The sequence below is a fragment of the Onychomys torridus genome, chromosome 7, assembly GCF_903995425.1.
Source record: "Onychomys torridus chromosome 7, mOncTor1.1, whole genome shotgun sequence".
NCBI classification, from domain to species: Eukaryota; Metazoa; Chordata; class Mammalia; order Rodentia; family Cricetidae; genus Onychomys; species Onychomys torridus.
The window spans coordinates 80410699-80429953 of record NC_050449.1 but is presented as its reverse complement, the minus strand read 5'-3'; the positions used below and the strand labels follow the sequence as shown (position 1 = coordinate 80429953).

The following is a 19255-nucleotide window of genomic DNA, read 5'->3' as shown; positions in this document are numbered from 1 at the left end:
GATAATACTAATTAGATCATGCTTCACAGGGCTGTTACACAGAGAAACCCTGTCTTGAAAAACAAAACAAAACAACAACAACAACAAAAAATGTTGATTTAATAAGAAGTTGTGGTAAAAGTTATTGTGCTGCATTAAAATTATCTGAAATTAGTCGGGCATAATGGCACATGCTTATAATCTCAGCACTCAGAGGTGGAGGCAGGAGGATCAGGAGTTACGCATCCCCTTCTAAAATGTGAGTTAGAAGCCAGCCTGGGCTCCATGAGACCCTGACTCAAAAGAACAGAAAAAAGTATAAACAGTTACAGGATAACCTGTGAGTGTCCCAGACTAACTGTATTGCATTGCATTGTATGACGTGTTTAACATTGTAACTTCATTTGAAGAGCTACAGCTCCTGTGTCTGTACAGATGTGGGTGGATAACCATGGAACTTGAGGAACTATGCTGCATGCAGTTTATCCTGTGCCCTCCCTTCGTCTGTAGCCTTAGGAAAGCAGCTGAGGGTAAAGAAGGGGGCTCTGTGAGCTCTTTACCCCTTAAGACGAACGCGAGCACTGTGACTGAAGACCTCACTCCCGCGAGCCCATTTCCCCACCACGACGACCAGAGTGCCGCTTCACACAGGACAGTGGGTGCCAGCGTGGGCGGCGGCTGTCTGGCAGCAACTGGCGTGGAAGAGCGTTTGGACAAAATGTACCTTGAGATTTTGAGGAAAAAAACAACCGTTAACCCTTCACTCTTACCTCAGGATGACAAAACGAGCCAGGTAAGAAGCTTATGCTTGAGCTAGTGGGGCTGACGACATCATCTGTGGGTAATCATCACTTATTACCACAACAGCCAGCCTCCAAATTCAAAGTGCCACCATAACATTCACTTTCTTTTTCTCCTTTATTCTTCTCTCATACATTGCATCCCAACCACAGGTTTCCCTCCCTCCACTCCTCCAACATCCCCTCTACATTCTCTCTCCCCAGATGCACTTTCTTTCATTACTTTTCAAAAAAAAGAGCGCCCCCCCCCCCCCCCCCGGAGGTAACAGATCCAGCATGACAAGTTACTGGAAGACTAGGCACAGACCTCATATCAAGGCTGGACAAGTAACCCAGTGGGAGGAAAAGGGTCCCACAAGCAGACAGACGAGTCAGAGACACCCCCAAATCTCACTGTTGGGAGTCCTACAAAAACACCCAGCTACACAACCATACCTATATGCAGAGGACCTAGCTCAGACCCGTACAGGGTCCATGATTGTCTCCTCATTCTCTGCTTAGGTGATTCTGTGGGCCATGTCCTTGTGGTGTCCTTGACCCCTCTGGCCCCTGCACCCTCCCCTCCCTCTGCCCTCCACAGGGTTCCCCTGGCTCAGTCTAGTGTTTGGCTCTGGGTCTCTGCATCTGCTCCTGTAGGTTGCTGGATGGCACCCCTGTGATGACCGTTGGGGCAGGCACTGATCTCTGAGTATAGCAATATCCGTTTCCTCTTGCCTTTTCTTTTCTTTCTCTTTCCTTTGAGTAACTAGTTTAAGACTTGGATAGTTTCGGAAACTAGTCTGCGCATCAGTGTGTGGCTCATGGCTCATCTTCCTCGTAATCTGCACCACAGGAGAGTTGGCGTGTTATAGGGTTGTGATTAGCAACTGTGACGAAAGGCACATTTCATTGTTTCTTTTCTCTGTTTTTATCTTTCTGCTTTATAGTTCCCATGGCTCCAGTGTTCTATTTTTACTTCCTAATTTTGTGTTTGCTATAAAGCATCTAGGCAATGTGCTGTAATTCTTTTTGTTAGTGTGATAAAATACTCTAGAAAAAAAGTGACTTGGGAAAGAACGGGCTTGTTGCCTCACAATTCCAGGTACAGCTCGTCATGGTGGGAAAGTCAAGGCAGCAGACATGAGAGAAGATGAGAGCAATGGACCCACATGGAGCACAGTGCCTTTCCCCCTTCAGTCAGGGAAAGGAGAGCCTTCTCACCACAGGCTCCCAAGCCATTTCCCAACCAGACACCGTCAGGCTGACAGTTCACTAGCCATCACAGATTTGATATTTTCAATGTCCCTTAAATCCAAACAAAATTGAAACGACAATTTTGGTTGTCATTTCAAAATCGCTTCCTCCTTGAGGTATTCATTATTCTAGTAACTTCACACACCTTACTTTCCTCCTTGATGTATTCTTTATTCTAGTAACTTCACACACCTTACCTTCCTCCTTGATGTATTCATTATTCTAGTAACTACACACACCTTACTTTCCTCCTTGATGTACTCTTTATTCTAGTAACTTCACACACCTTACTTTCCAGCAAGCTTATTTTGCTTTAAAGTACTTTGTCCTAATGCTAACTTTGAAGATGGGCTTCAACCCATTGAAATTCTAATAAATTAGAGAACCTGGCTGTACTAGTTTGCCCCTCACAATCCTCAATTATTTGCCAATCACAGTCTTGCCATGTGTTAAATTTTCATTAACGACAATAGTCGTTGAAGTTTATTCCCATACGAAGGAGTTTTTTTCTTGTTGTATACAGGCTTCCAGGACCCAGCTCAGTGCTGGGGAAGAGGGACCTGTAACTGGCAAACAGGTTCTGTACAAGAAGGTCAGAAGTGCACCTCCTCTGCTTAAGAGAAAGCCACAGAGTGGACTGTATGTTTCCACACGCAGCTCAGGCTACGGCAAACCCAGTTCACCGCTCCAGTTACTTTCTGCTCTTGAAAAGAAAACTTCAAAGGACAGTACAAAAAGTAAAAACGTGAGGGCCATTCCCACCTCACGTCAGTTTAGGAGAAAAGGTGAGAATACTTTTCAAGATAAGCAGATAGCATATTATTTCATTTTTGGTTTGTTGGTTTGTTGGTTTTTTGGAGCTGAGGATCGAACCCAGGGCCTTGTGCTTGCTAGGCAAGCGCTCTACCACTGAGCTAAATCCCCAACCCTCATTTTCTTTGTTTTTGTGGAAGAGAATATTAAAGAACTGGGTATTCCTTTTCGGGTAAGTGCAGTTTACAGCTTTTGACTAGGATGGCAGTGATGAAGACAGTGAAGTGGTTGATGAAAATATGTGTAACGGTAGAACTGATAATATAAAAATCTGGAGGGTAAATGCAAACAGCTCACCAACTAGCAGATCCCACAGGACAAAGGGGGTCTGCAAAGCTGGCAGAGTGGGGCAGGAGAACCCTGACAGAACCTTCTGTCTAGGGACGTTATATCTCTAGGGGGGTCTCTTCTGCCACTTGCTGCCCACAGAGGAAGAAACTGGCCTATTGAGAACTGCTCTTCAGTTATAGCCAGCTGGTGGTTCTCAGCAATACAGGTCAGTTCCCTTGCAGCGCTGACTGAAAGGCAGATTGAATGGGAGTGTAGGGGAGGGTGTGGATGGAATTAGTGCTTCAAGTGATAGAACGTTCTGGAGGAAAGTTCCTGTGAAAGATGGAAGATGGTGTAGCTGACTTGGAATTGGAGTTAAGAGATGCTTTGGGAGCCACCACAATAGCACTTGGGTAAAGATGTTTGCCACTGGAGCCTACTAACCTGAATTAATCCTAGAACCCACATGAAAGTGAAAGGTAGAACCAGCTCCTAGGGGTTGTCCTCTGGCCTCAACACCTCCACACACTTATATACGTATTATACACACAATAATAATTTTTCTCTCCTCTAAATGGATTTGCTGACCACAATGAAGTTCTATATACAAAGTGACCTGGACCTTGGTGACAAATGCCTATACAGGAGGCAGGAGTTGGAAGCAGGAAGACCATGGGTTGGAGGTCAGCCTGGGCTACACAGTTCTAGGCAAGGAGGGCCTGCAATATTGGACTGCAGTGACTGTCTCCAAAGAGCAAAATGACAAAAGCCCAAACAAAACACCTACAATCCTTTCCACTAACATCTTGTAACTGGCTGTCACATAGATAACAAAGTCCACATTTAGGTGAATGGCCTAACTTCTGGAACTTTCCCAGCCACACAAGTGAACGGATACAGGAGGACTGAATCCCTAGGCAGGCTGCCGGAGAAGTGACAGGAGGTGTCAGGAGGCCATTCTGTGCACTGCCACTGTGATGCCATCGTGTTTCTGGATCATAATGTTCCCATTATCTGGCTCTACACAGACCACAGGAATACCAGTGGGGTCAGAGGTTATATTAGCTGCTTGCTGGCCTAGAACAGATAGCACTCCAGCATGCTCATCTGACAGGGTACCACGACAGCCCAGATTAAGTCCTTGTGAATCTGTGCACAGGACTCCAACAATGGATGGATTCTTCATTGTGTCCTCCAAATGCTGCTCCAAAGTTGCTTCCATCCCACCCACTATCAGCCCCAGTCCTAGACCCCACAGCAAAATGCTTCCTGCCTCAATGAATCAATAATAATATTTTTAAATTTAAAAAAAAGGAGAGGCTGGGGAGATGGCTCAGCGGTTAAGAGCACTGGCTGCTCTTCCAGAAGTCCTGAGTTCAGTTCTCAGCACTCATATGGTGACTCACAGCTTCTATAATGGAATCCGCTGCCCCCTTCTGGTGTGCAGATGTACGTGTAGACAAAACACATACATAAAATACAAAAACGAATAAGTCTTTTAAAAATTTAAAAAAGAAACTTGTGGCTTTACTCTTAGTAACTGTAGTGACTATATGTGTGCCATTAAGAAAGATTGAATGGAAAGAAAAAGAACAGTCGGGGTAGTAGCTAGAAGGAAGCCAGGGCAGTGTCCTTGGCTTAGAAGACCTATAATGTGCACAGTTGGACTGCATCATCTAGGAACGTGGACAGTTGTGAGTTGTAGGTAATGTGGGGGCACAGGAAGAGAGCACAAGCTAGCAGTTGGCTAGATGTGGGCGGGAGGAAATCTGCATGTTCCTTCCGTTTGCTTCAGTCTTCCCGGAAATCAAACGCCGCGCCATTAGATAGCAGTGAAGAGGGAAGAAGGGAAGATGGGAAGTAGGCGTCTGAGATTACTAAGTTGGAGGTTAGAAGGTCATTGCATGGTTGGTGATGAGAACCTAGATCCTGCCAGTGTGAGTGAGCAGCTAAGAGGGAAGGAACATCAAGGACCCTGTTGCCAGGGCCTGAGGATGTTGAAATCGTTGCAAATGAAGACAGCAGTGTCACAGTGGTCGAGAAGAGATCGACGTAAATGATGAGTTGATAGATGAAGGCAACAATATTTTTATGAGTAAAGTTAACTAATATCCTAAACTTGTTTTTCCATATTTCAAAATCTTACAGTACTTGTGACTATCAGAATCTAAACACATTACTCATTTTTATACTAAAACATGCAGTGATGGACTGTACCAGGCTTTTTCTTTTGAACCACCGACCAGTTCCCAAATCATGGCATAGAGACTTCTTATACTTATGAATGCTCGGCCCAGCTTAGGCTCATTTCATGCTAGCTCTTATAACTTAACTTGTTTCTCTGTATCTACATTTTACCTTGGGGCTTTTTACCCTTCTTTCTGTATGTCTTATTCTGTGTCTCCTGGCTGGCAGCTGCCTGTCTGGCCCCGGGCATCTCCCTCTTTTTCTTTCTTGTTCTCTCTTCCTTCTTCTCCCCCAAGCCTAGATTTCTCCTTCTATTTTTCTCTGCCTGCAAGCCCCACCTATCCCTCTCCTGCCTAGCTATTGGCCATTCAGCTTTTTATTAGATCAATCATATCTTTACATAATTAAATAAATGCAGCAGAAACGAATGTAACACACCTTCACATAGTTAAAGTAACATTCCACAGCATAAAAAAATGTAACACATCTTTGCCTAGTTAAAATACTATTCCACAACAATGGACCTTGTCAGGCTGTTCTTTCACTGAACTTCTTTAATCTTTCTTTAGACTGTTAAGTATGGTTTTTGTATCTGTCTCTTTCTTGATACTCTGCCAAGAGTGGCTTTAGTTTTACTCAGAACTATAATTCTTTTGAAGTGATTGTTACAGGTTGGGTTCCTTGGGAAGCAAACTGATGTAGAAAATGCAATGCAGATCAACATTGGTTAGAATTTAAAAAATAAGCCCAGTTGCTTAACCAATTGAAAGTCTTTTCTCTTTGATATAACAGTGAGTTCAGAGATAGGGAGTTGAGAGATACAGCTGGGAAAGGAACCAGATCCCTTTCTCCCCATTGCAAAGTCCATACAGTGTGACTGCTGTCGTTTTTTGTAAGATTTATTAAGAGAGAGTGTGTCTATGTGGGGTTTTGTGCATGTAAGTACAGGTGCCCATGGAAGCCAGAGGTGTCAGATGCCCTGGAGTTGGAGTTACAGGTGGATTGTGAGCCCCCTGGTGTGGGTTTAGGGAAGCAAACTTAGGTTCTCTGCAAGAACAATGCATGCTCTTAACCATTGACACATTTCTGCAGTTCCCTCTGTCTCCATTCTTACGAAACGGTATCTGTCTCCACGTTCTGTCCATGAACCACAACAGAACGCCAAATCTTTAGCATTTTCTTAGAATCTCTTCCCTGAAACACCTGCCGAGGAGACTTGCTTCCAGCGTTTGACTAAAACATGTAGCCACCCTAGTTTTCATACTGTTTGGGGGGACTGTTATGTTGAGCTAAGCACATTGCTGCCTGTGACAAAATTAGGTGTCTGTTAGTGGAAAGTGGAGGTGAGTGGCTAGCAGACTTGCCATGTGGGGCTGCCTTTTTATTCCAGTTACCTTTTTTTTTTTTTTTTCAGAGCTGAGGACTGACCAAACCCAGGGCCTTGCACTTGTTAGGCAAGCGCTCTACCACTGAGCTAATCCCCAACCCTCCAGTTACCTTTTATTTAGCATTTCATGTTTATATTTTCATTTGTAAAGTAATGCTGTTATGAAAAGAAAACTTGCTGATGAGTTAAAATTAAAAAATAGGGGAAAATAAGAAAAAGGAAAGGTAACAAGGAATACTGTGCAGTGCTGAGTGCTTAAATGAGGGGAGAAAATGAGTGGGTGGGTGGGTGGGTGGATGGATAGATGGGTGGGTGGATGGGTGGATGGATGGATGGATGGGTGGATGGATGGATGGATGGATGGATGGATGGATGGATGGATTGGTGGGTGAGTGGGTAGAGAATAGAAGTAGATAAATGAACTAAATGTTTTCTAAGAGTAATACCTGAAAGTGCCAGATGAAACCTATTAGTTTATATACTTACCTAAAAATCAATTTATAAGAAATGATGAGATCACATTTTCTAAGTTCTTTTTATATTTTCAACTGTTTAACTCATTTTATGTATATGGGTGTTTTTGCCTGCCTGTGTGTGTGCGCGCGCCATTTGCATGCCTGGCACATTAGGGGCCCAGAAGAGGGCATTGGACCTCCCAGAACTGGAGTTACAGATGTCTGTATGCCACCAGGTGGGTCCTCTGAAAGACCCTTCTCCCCAGCCCTTACGAGTTCTCTTTAAATATGTTAGATGTAGGTTACTTCGATCTCCAAGGAGATGCACTTCATCCTTAAAAAATACATGTTCTAAGAGATCCCCTTAAAAAAATAGATTTTGATAACCTCTGAGAGATTGCCAAAGCCATATTGTTGTTTCCTGGCTTTATTTTCAATTTCATGTATTGCCAAAACCCTTCCTTCCCTTCTAGGAAATACATTCTCCTTCCCCTGCCACTCAACCAGTGGTTTTACTTTTCAAGGTACATTTTCTCTCATAACCATACCTCTCTCAGTTGGGAACTTTAGTTCTTGCTTCTGGTTATTAAGGGAACTTTGAATGTCTGTTACTGATAGTGGTGCCAATGTGGAATTATTTTGGTTCATTTCTTTTTGATTGAATGTTATTAATGCACTGTTTCTTCAAAGAGGGCTTCAGGGTTCTAATTCTGCAGTGTTTCTCTGTTTGAATTTCATATTAAGAATTTTTCTTTCTTAGTTAAGGGGTAGATGTCTTGCAGAGGATTTGGTTCTATTGCCAGCACCCCACATGATTGCTCCCAACTGTCTGGACCTCCAGTACCTGAGGATTCAGTGTCCCCTTCTGGCTCTTTGGGCACTAGACACAAACATGGTGCACAATGTACATTCCATAAACACTCATACATATGGAAAAAAAGATTCAGGAATGGAAATTCTGTTGTAAAAGGACTGGTAGGCTACACTTATACACACAAAACCACCTGGTTTTGGCTGTCTGGTCCTAACAGTCATGTGCTGGCAGGACACACCTAGCCCTTGGTCGTGGTATGACCTGCCAGTGATTGGAAGGGATCACATGTTTATCTGCAATGATTAGATCTTTTTATGAATGCTTTAAGAAACTTTACATGAAACACACTAAGTATGATGACTATAAGGAAAACCTTTATGTGCCTACAAAAGAGATAGAAATGAATCTTTCTATGAGGAACTATTGAATTACTTCTTCTTTTAGCTTATCTGTGTTTTCCAAATATATGGTACTTTTAATTTAAAAATTACACTTAAACCAATATTCAAGAAATCATTGTTAAAAAACAAAATAAAATTTGAAGTTACTTATTTACCTTTAAGGCATCTGGGTAATGTTTACGGAATGTACAGGCCTGCCACGTTTGAACGCGGGCTGTAAGATTTTACAAAAGCATCTCCCCTACAATGCTTATTGCTAACCGGGTAGCATGCTGGCCTCAGGATTTCTTCTCTCTTTAGAGTTTAAAAGTTACTGTAAAAGCAGAAAATTAGTCCAAATATATATTAGTCACACTCTTTTCTAATGCTTGATGATGCTGTTGAATTATAACAGTACTATTACCTTTGAAGTCAGACTTAAGTTAACTGCTCTGGTATCCTCCGCGATGTACATTGCTCCATTGATGCTGTGATACCCTGTCTCACATTGAGTATCAAAAGAGTGCTCAAACACTGACTCTGAACTAAAAGTCTTCATATTACCAGCTGCTCTTTCTGAATCATCATGTGGACATCCTTACTGTGACCCTCTTAAAGAATCATTTGTTTAAAAGTGGGAAAGTCTTGAAGTTACCTTGCTTCACAGTCCCCTCACATTTATTTATCCCCATCTGTAGATGTTGATTGTGGTGGTTACTGGGGTACAGTGTTGTGGTGTGGTGTCTCAGCCCGTGTAGCGATCTACATTTTTACCTCCACATTGCCACTGTCCTCATATTTATTGTCCATCATTGCTGAATGCACATTCAACTTCCTTTTTTGGTGCTTTCTTCTGTTATCTATATGATATTTAGAAATATTATCTGGAACAAAACTCATCAAGCCTGCAGCTTTGAATAAACCATCCCCTCAAAGTGAAGGTAGCCTAGCTACACCTAAGAGGCCTGAAGATGCCACAGCTGACTCCGCTGTCCAGTTTCAGACTGTAGGTATTGAAGTTTGTATCAATAATTTTCATATCTTAAAATCATTTTAAAACTAGATTATAAATAAAGAATATATTCATTGCACACTGTGAGAAAATAGGACAATTGAAGCTGATTAATGTGTACACATAAAATATGAGATTTCTTTCCCTTATTCGCATTGCTCTTATTGGTTCCTTTGTAATAGAGCATTATTAACCATGTTGTTCCCAGTCTCTGTTGTTTCAGTTTGTATTCTAGTCTTAACCATACAACTAGGGTAACGAAATCATGCTTCTTTTTGAAAGGAGCCTTCAGGGTCCTCTGGCGGGAACAGAGAGAAAGAATTGCTAATGTTGAAAAGAGCTCAGGATGCAGAGGAAAAATGGAGGGGTGCAGAAGCCCTAATTGAACAAATTAAAATCACATTCTCAGCAAAGGAGAAGGAGCTGGAGAACACACTGGAGAATCTGAAGAGACAGCAGGAAAGGGAGCTCTTCAAACTGAACCAAGAAAACTACATTCTTCAGGCCAAGGTACCAAACACACTGTTCCGTGATTTTCCTTCTTTTTTCTTTCTTTGGTTTTTCGAGACAGGGTTTCTCTGTGTAGTTTTGGTGCCTGTCCTGGATCAGCCTCTATTCGAGGCTGACCCCGAACTCATAGAGATCCACCTGGTTGTGTCTCGCGAGTGCTGGGATTAAAGGTGTGCACCGCCACCATCCAGCCTTATTTCTTAAGAAAACAAAAACAAAACAAAAAACCCAACTATGTTTCCTACTAAAATTCCTTGGTATCCTGGAGCCTGGACCTGTTCAACTTGATGTATGTGCCACATACAGTACAGACTTGGTTCTTGGTTCTCTCCAGAGTGAACTGAACCATGGAGAGGTCAAACTCAGCCCATTTTGATGATTTTCCTGGGTCAGCTGTTCTTTTAGACACAAGTCTGTGAGTTCATCTTGACCTTCAGAGAAATGAGAGTTTTAGCAAGAACTGCAGTGGAAGGTCTAGAACCAGAGTCACCATGTTTGTGAGTTCTTCTGTCAGCAGACAGCCACCATGCTGGCTTGACCGTGGTCACAGCACTTCCCAGGACAGTCAGTGATGGAGGTTATCTGGGCCTGAGAACCTCTTTATCGCCCTCACTTCTTTCTTCATATCCCTGCGCAAATAAAACAATTTCTTCATTTTCTTCAAGTTAAGTAGCCTTGAAGAAACAAGCAGGAAGCAGAGATGGCTGCAGCTTGGAGAAACCTCGGATCCCATCACTGGAGAAAAACTGAAACAAATCCAAAAAGAGATACAGGAACAAGAGACACTTCTTCAAGGATATCAGCAGGTGTGGAGTCCGTCAGCCTCTGACGACTTTGGTTTTGATCCTTTAACTATAAAAGTAAGGTATATTAAAATACTGCTGTGGTCATTTAACGTGCAGATATAGTAAGGTAATAATTTGACTAGTGTTCTTGCCCCCCAGCTTTTTCCCCCTCTCCTCCTCTTCCCTCCCACCCTCTCTCCTGTGCCCTGGAACTCACTGGTTAGCCCAGGTGGGCCTCAAGGTTGTGACCCACTTCCCAAGTGCTGGGTACAGCCATGCACTGTCTTGCCCAATTGGCCTGGACATTTCTTGTTAGCCAGAGTAAAGTAGCTAAGAGCATCAGTTCTGGATTCAGATAAAAACCTCGTTTTAAGTCTTAAGTCTAACTCCCGCTGTGGAGCCCTGTGCACCCTCTCACCCTCTGTCTTCATGAGTAGGGATATTAAGACAAGGGAATGGTGCAATTCAAAATAAAACAATACAAACCAGCCTCCTAACCTGGCACACAGTAGCCAATCAGAAACTGTTGCATGCTGTTTTAATAGCCATGTTCCTTAGAAATGAGCATGTTTCCTTAGCTTTCTACCAAGTTTATAACGGGTTTTGACTAGTTTGCTGTTATTTTCAGCATATCAGTCTGCACTCAGGTGCTGACGCCCCAAGGATGAACAGTTTTTCTCTAGCGTAAGCTGTTTGTTTAATAGCAGCAGGGACTTCCAGTGTGTATAAATAAGCCTGGACAAGTTATCCTCACAGACACACATGCAAACAAAACACCCGCGCATATAAACTAAAAATGGATAAACTTTATTTTTAAAAAAGATGTAGCTTCCTTCTCTGCCTCCCTTCTTGTCAAGTTCCTCCAGCTCCTTAAACTTCTCTTTACAACTATAATCTAAGCTTGGCGCCATTCTGTATCGCCCAGAGAAGATTGGGAGACAGCATTTTCACACCAGTTGCTCTGAATGTTTTGGCTCGTTGTAGTGAGAGCCGTTCAGATCCTTCATGCACTGTCTCATCTTACCTCACAGAAAGGGACTTTAAGATTTCACAGGCCCTAAGCATGTCAGCTGTCCCCTCAAAAGACAATATACCAGTTCTGTGTGTGTGTTGACATGCCGTCTGCCAGGCCCTAGTCCACACATGCTGAGATAATCCATAGTTTTTGTTAGCACCTCAGAAGCTTTTAGTTTTCAGCAAATTCTCAATATAAAGTGAGATCAGGAAGTCAGAGCACCTAATCACAGGTTCATTTGTTCCTTATCTAATTACCCCACTGTTAGAAGCCAGGCTCCTGGAATTGTCCTCTACTCCTGATTCTTTTTTTTTTTTAATTTATTTTATAATTTAATTTAATTTTACATATCAGCCATGGATTCCCTTGTCCTCCCTCCTCCAGTGCTCCCCCACCCTTCCCCCCCCCCCCCCCCATTCCCATCTCCTCCAGGGCAAGGACTCCCCTGGGGGATTCAGCTCAGCCTGGTAGATTCACCTGAGGCAGGTCCAGTCCCCTCCTCCCTTCGCCCAGGCTGAGCAAAGTGTCCCTGCATAGGCCCCAGGCTCCAAACAGCCAACTCATGCACTAAGGACAGGTCCCGGTCCCATTGCCTTCAAGTTAATCAACTGTCTCGCTTATCCAGAGGGCCTGATTCTTCTTACCACTGGGCTTCCTCACCCTCTCCCACCACATAGGTGATAGGATGTGTGGACTCCTTCCCACTCTGCATTTACACTGACATCAGACTCTTCAGTTTGGGGGAATTTTGTTAACTTTTTTTCAGAGAAGCATTTTTAGCAATTTAGAAAGAGTTGTGTCTAGGGAAGTTGACTTCTAAGATAATAAAAGATACGTGAAAAGGATATTAAGGAAATTTTAAAGACCATGTAAGTGATTTATCTGTTAGCATTCCATTTTATGTTACAAAGTACTTGGTAACTTTCAACTAAAAATAATTTTTCTGTTTTTAAAAGGAAAATGAAAGATTGTATAATCAAGTAAAAGATCTCCAGGAACAAAATAAGAAAAACGAAGAGCGAATGTTTAAGGAAAATCAGAATTTATTTAGTGAGTTAGCCTCTTTAAAGTAAGTTCTCTTGAATTTTCTGACACTTAAATATACTTAACTGTTTCTGAGCATATTGTTACCACATTAATACTGTGGTTTTTCTTAGAAATGGGAATACTTTTACGTGTATCTGTTTTCATTTATATACTGATCACCAGTCTTGTAACTTTACAGTGCATATCCAGAGGATTTTTCTCTTCGTGATTGATAGCTAGCATATACTCTAGAATTCCAATATATCCACATGTGATTTCCAGTCTTGTAACTTTATAGTGCATATCCAGAGGATTTTTCTCTTCGTGATTGATAGCTAGCATATACTCTAGAATTCCAATATATCCACATGTGAGTTTGACATTGCTTTCAAGAAAGTGAAAATAGAACACTTGTCCTTGTCAGTAGCTAACTATTCCCTAAACAAGGATGTGATTAATAGTACAAAAGTAAAAATAAAAACCACACTATCAGCTTGGCCTTAGGTTCTATAGAAACAGGATAACTCTAGAAGGAGAAAGGCAATCGTAATTCTAGAAAAAGATAAAAAGAAACAAGGTGAAGGAGGAGAGGGAGGGGGGCAAAGGGTGTGGCGGAACCTGGCTTCACACTAATGCCACCAGGGAGCTCCAGAGGACAGACCATGCCACAGTTTGTGCCACTAGGAGGGACCCAGAATGTCCCGGGGTCAAAGGCTGTGGTTTAGATGAAGTCACTTGTCCAAAGGGTGCGGGAAAACCACCTATGAGTTGTCCCCCTCCAGCACTCACCACAGAGCAGTGGACACCAGAGCCTGCTTTCTCAAGCCAGACCCTGCTCCATCACCCTACTGTTGGAAGAACAGACCCCAACCTACAAACCTGGACATGCCTTCCACTAGGAATGACTTCAGTGCGTCCTTCCACACAAATGCCCAGTCATTCAGGACGGGACCAGAAGTTTTGGTGACCAGGAATGCCAACCATATTTATTAACAGGCTCCCTTTTTTTGGATGGCTTATAACATGAAAAGTGTATCCATTAGCATGTGTATCCATGACCTTTCATGTAAAATAGAACAATATACACCCTGTAGTAGACAGAAGTAACAGCTGTACTGATTGGTGAACAGAGGGAAGGAGGGAGAGAGAGAGAGAGAAGGAGGGAGAGGGAGAGGAAGAGAAGGGGGGGGGAGAGATTGTTTTAATGTCCCTTTTTCCTGGTCAGTGTGGCCCCAAAGCCAGGTGCTGATAGGAGGCTTGAAAATACTTACATCTTCTTTCAAGATGCTTCTCATAGGGATTTCTGGCAAAGATCCTGTCTGAACTGGAGAGTAGCTCAGGTGATGAGGTCTGGGTTCAGTCCCCAGTACCACACACACTAGGCCTGGTGGGCATGCCTATTGTCGCAGTACTCTGGAAGGAGGCAGAAGGCTTGGAAGTTCAAGGTCAGCCTCAGCCATATAGCAACTTAGAGACCAGTTTGGGCTCTGTGTCAGTCATTAGCTAAATAAACATAACTTTAAAAATACTGCATTTTTACTACCTGACCTCTAGAAAGAGCTACTCCAAAATCCCAAACTAAGTGAACTTCCATGATTAAATAATTATCTAAATAATTTATCTAGAACATTAGGACTATATTATTTTATAGAAATTTCTTGACAAAAACATCTAAAATTTGAATCTGAGGTCTAGATATGTTTTTGGTTTTGTTGTGTATAAAGTTGGGATTTGTATTTGGCAGAAGAAAAGAATCAGCACCAGTAAGACCAGCAGTACACAGAAAGCTCTAGAAAACTAGTTCCACTTCATTTTCTCTGAGAATTAGAAGCAAGTGTTTTTAAATTTCATTAATTAAATACCAAAAATCTTAGTATTTCTGTACTTCTAAAGTGAAAAGTGTAAGCATTTCCCTCAAGTCTACTTTGCTTTAACATGTCTAGACTTTCATCTTTAGACTAATGTCTTTCCTCTAGTGATACATATAGTGTGAGTTCATTAGAATATTTTGTATTAAAGAGTATCTTATTTTTTAAAGTCTTCTCATTTTAATTTTCAAAATCAGAGAACAGATGCACAAGGATCGTTTCCTGTCTCAAGTAGTTGGAAATGCAGAACCCATCAAAAACCAGAGTTTTACAGATGTGCTAGCCGAATTACGGGTGGTACAGGTAAGTTGAATAAGATTTCAACTTTTGAGGTTGGTAAAGTTATCACAGAAATTCCAGTATGTGTAAGAAATTATGCTTGTAATAAATATGTAAATAAATTATATTTTAAAAGATGTTATTTGAAAATTAAGAAGTATCTAAGTGAGCATTTAGTATCCATGTGACTTTAATGTACAGAAACCTTGGGAGCTCATTGACATGGCCCCGCTCTGCAGTACAAACTCTGCTCAGGCATTTATCATATAGGGCCGCACCAGGGGCATTGCACTTGGGCCACATATATACATTATTTCAAACAGATTCCCAGGGCTGATGGGAATGGCCATCAGCTGTTGGTAAAGAACATGTGACTACCCTTTCAGAAAACCCAAGTTCAGTTCTCAGTACCCATTTCAGGCAGCTCACAACCACCTCTGACTCCAGTTCCAAGGGATCCAGTGTCTCTGCATCCAAGGGCACCATCACTCAAGTACACACACACTTACACACATAATTACAAATAATAAAAATAGGCCAGTACTTGGGAGGCAGAGGCAGGCGGATCTCTGTGAGTTCAAGGCCAGCCTGGTCTACCAAGTGAGTTCCAGGAAAGGCACAATGCTACACAGGGAAACCCTGTCTTGAAAAACCAAAAAATAATTAAAAAATAAAAATAAATCTTAAAAAAATCAAATTCTTCATTGTAGTACAAATACTATGCTAAAATAGGAAAACAGTATGGCAGTAACTGTTACTTTTAAAAGTAACTTTTCTCCTATCTCCCAAAGTGTTCAGTGCACATTTAGACAGCAGACTGTATTACAAATATTTATATCCCAGATATCCAGGATAAAAGTGGGGACCAGTTGGTGGTCTTAGTTCCTGGACAAACGATCTTATTCATGAAGTCCTTTCCTATGCCTGTATTTTGAAGGGCACGGCCTGTGTTTTCTTATAGCAGTTTCAGTGTTTGGGGTTTCATGTTGAGATCTTTGGTCCACTGAAGCTAAGTTTTGTGCAGGGTGATAGATAGCAATATGTTTTCATTCTACATGTGGACATCCAGTTTTCCCAGCATCATTTGTTGAAGACACTTTCTTCAGTGTGTACTTTTGACATCTTTGTCAAATACAAGAAGGCTCTAGTTATTTGTTTTCATATTTGGATCTTTTCTTTTGTACCATTGGTCTACCTGTCTGTCTGCTTTTGTACCAGTAACATGCTGTTTTATCACCGTGAATCTGTATATTCTGAAATCTGCAGTGGTAATCCCTCCAGTGTGCTCTCTTTGCTCAGGATCACTTTGGCTACCTGGGGTCTTTTGTGGTTCCATACGAATTTTAGAACTTTTTTCCTATTTCTGTAAAGATTGAGATGGAAATTTTTGTAGTTAGAGTTTTCCTGCCTGGCCCAGTCAGGACAAATCTCTCTTACCCGCCAGTCCCACAGTCGCTCAGACCCAACCAAGAAAGCACACTTAAACTTACATTGTTTACAAACTGTATGGCTGTGGCAGGCTTCTTGTTATCTACTTTTTCTATCTTAAATTAACCCATTTCTGTTAGTCTATACTTTGCCACATGGCTTGTGGCTTACCAGTGTCTTTACATGTCACTTCTCATGGCAGCAGCTGGAGGTGTCTCTCTCCAACCTTCTACTTCCCAGAATCCTCTTCTCTCTTGTCCCGCCTATACTTCCTGCCTAGCCACTGGCCAAACAACATTTTATTTGTACAGAGTGATATCCACAACAAATTTTGATTGGGATAACATTACATCTGTAAATAGCTTTCAGTAAAATGGCCATTTTCACAATATTAATGCTACCAACTCATGAGCAAGGGCTGTTTTTCCATTTTCTAGTGGCTATCTCTTGCTGTAGAGGTTTAAAGTTTTCAGTGTGTACACAGTGACTCCCAAGGGAGGCAAAGCCCTATTTGCCAGGTAGAACCCCCTCATACACCATACCGACACAAGGCAGGCTCTGTCTGTGTATCTACGTAAACCCAGAGCAGATTCATTATCTATTCAAGCATTGATTGTGTGGCTGAATTCAAGAATACCTTAAATTCTGTGATGAAGTAGGTACCTCTGGACAGCATTTCTTTTTTTTATTAAATTGTTTTCATTTATTTTACAACCACAGTTTCCCTCCCTCCTCTCTTCCTGTCCCCTCCCACACCTCCCGTCTACTCCTCCATCCTCTCCTCCGTTGAGAAAGGGGCAGGCCTCCCATGGGAGTCAAAGAAATTAGATGAACAGTATTTGTTGAAAGATACATGGATTTTGAAAATTTGAAGCTCATTTCTTTGAAAAGACATCCATGGATCACACAGATTAAACAATGAAATGAGTCTGAGATATCCATGAAATCTAAAATGACATGATGCTTTATGAACACATTTATTTTCTCTTGTCACACTTAACTTTAAGTCATAAGATAGTATAATACAGGATTTGTGAGAATTTGTAGTTTTATTACTGTGAGACATTCTTCAGCAATTTTAAGTCCAATGTATTTGTGTGTGTGTATTTATGTGTGTATGTGTGCATGTATATACAGAGAGTATGTGTGTGAATACCATGTGCTTATACCATAAAGTAAGCAGAAACTATAAACCAATTTCATAGAAAGTGAGAAGAATCCGTACACAGATCAGCATTGTATAAAACAGAGGTTCAAGTTTGTGTGGACATAGAAGGGATTACTAGGAATCTCTTCCCCAGCTACAGACTGAATTCTGAAGGGTAAGTATGAATTTTGCAAACCAGAGGAGTGGACATAGCCGAAGTATTGACAGTAGTATGGAGTATAGGATACTTGGGGATTCATTTAGCTTTTATTTTAATTTTTAAATCATTCTTATTTTATGTGCATGAGTGTTTTGCCTGCATGTATGTCTATGTACCACACACATGTCTGGTACCTATGGAGACCAGCAGAGGGCATCAGATCCCCCTGGACTTGTGAGCTGCCATGTGGGTGCTGGGAATCAAACCCGGGTCCTCTGGAAGAACAGCAAGTACTCTCAACCACTGAGCCATCTCTACAGCCCCTTAATCTTTATTTTAATGTCCAAACTTTTGTGTAATTATGATACAAGAGTTATCAAAATAAGCCAGGCATAGTGGCACGAAACTTTAATCTCAGCACCCAGGAGGCAGAGGCAGGTAAATAGATCTCTGTGAGTTGGAGACCAGCCTGATCTACCTAGTGAGTTCTAGGCCAGCCAGGGTTACATAGTGAGAATCCTCCCAAAATAAATAAATAACCTGCTTTTAGGTATATAGGCAGTAAGTCAGGTAATGATGGGAGTGCTAGTGAGGGAAAGTTTGCATTTTCAGAGAAAGTGGTCAGTCAAGTGCTTCCTGGGGCTTCTTTGAGTAGTTCTGACAGGAAGGAGCAAGCTACCTACCTGGCAGAGGGATACCTGGCAGACCCTTTGAGTAGGAGTACTCTTGGGTAGGGGGTATTCAGAGAACAGCAAAGAGGCTTCTCTGGCTAGAGTAAGAGATTCATAGTAGTGTGCTCAGTCATAGTCATGGCTGGGTTATGTGACATGCGAAGTACATACGGGATTGACCCTAAGAGGCTGGAGGGTATGGCTAATCCTGCTAACTGCTGTGAGAACAGGCCTAGGGCCTGAGAGGGAGAACACTTAGATGTAAGGTCATCACAGCGGTCCAGGCAAGGGGCTTCAGGAAGAACACATTAGGATGATAGAGCTCTCTAGTGTGATGCCCAGAAGACAGGAACCAGAGCTAGAGACTGCAGGAAGTTAATGGTTGAGGGTAGAGCACCCTCTGTCCCTTTTAGATAAAACGTGACCTGATGGAATGAGAGGAGAGACTCGCCCATGATTTGTTTATTGTGTTTGGAAGTAACCTACTTTTGTGTTCCATCAAATATCAAGAAAGAGAAAAGCCATCTGATGGAAGACATCAAGAGACTGAAGCAAGACAAACAAGCTCTGGAAGTGGACTTGGGAAAAGTGAAGAAAGAGAGGGACCAGGCCAAAGATCAGATTGCTTATGCCACAGGTAAGCACGGCTGAGACCATCTCTGCTCTCTGATAGTTCCGATTGTGAATTCAAGTAATAGAAACTGAATGGTACATTAAAATACTTACCCTGAAGGTAGCTTGTAATCTTTGATACTAGTGATAAAATGGGGGAATCAGGCATCAACTGAATCCGTAGCTTTGTGTCTGCAGTCTTAGCCTGGCTGAGAGCTTCCTGAAAGCAGGGCTGAAGTCTGCTCTGAAGGATTTGCCACATGAACACATAACCCTGCATTATTTTATAGGGCTGAAAAAAAGCATGGCATGGTACCCACCAGGGAAAACTGGGGAGAAAGATAAGAATGAAAGGAATTTAATATGGGGGTGGGGGTTAACACCAAGAGTTTTGGAGAATGGCACTGGAGCCAGGCCCAGACAG

At 42.1% G+C, this 19255-nt stretch overlaps 2 protein-coding genes across 3 annotated transcripts in view; one reads left to right on the top strand and one right to left on the bottom strand.

Annotated features, from left to right (window-relative positions):
* Cep162 (centrosomal protein 162) overlaps window positions 1-19255 on the top strand; it is a 71895-nt gene that overhangs the window by 28338 nt on the left and 24302 nt on the right. For both annotated transcript variants that reach the window (XM_036192831.1, XM_036192833.1), the window contains exons 12-19: window positions 490-772; window positions 2536-2797; window positions 9194-9324; window positions 9613-9840; window positions 10506-10646; window positions 12597-12709; window positions 14732-14837; window positions 18730-18856. In XM_036192831.1, coding sequence (XP_036048724.1) covers window positions 490-772; window positions 2536-2797; window positions 9194-9324; window positions 9613-9840; window positions 10506-10646; window positions 12597-12709; window positions 14732-14837; window positions 18730-18856 — 1391 coding nt within the window. The remainder of the gene's footprint in view (window positions 1-489; window positions 773-2535; window positions 2798-9193; window positions 9325-9612; window positions 9841-10505; window positions 10647-12596; window positions 12710-14731; window positions 14838-18729; window positions 18857-19255) is intronic.
* LOC118587129 (ragulator complex protein LAMTOR5) lies at window positions 4037-4332 on the bottom strand. Its single transcript, XM_036192834.1, has one exon. The coding sequence runs from the start codon at window positions 4315-4317 to the stop codon at window positions 4042-4044; it is 276 nt and encodes a 91-aa protein (XP_036048727.1). The 5' UTR covers window positions 4318-4332; the 3' UTR covers window positions 4037-4041.

Bases quoted from the DNA above. Each gene is read 5' to 3' on its own strand.
- LOC118587129 (XM_036192834.1), bottom strand. From the start codon at position 4,317: ATGGAAGCAACTTTGGAGCAGCATTTGGAGGACACAATGAAGAATCCA.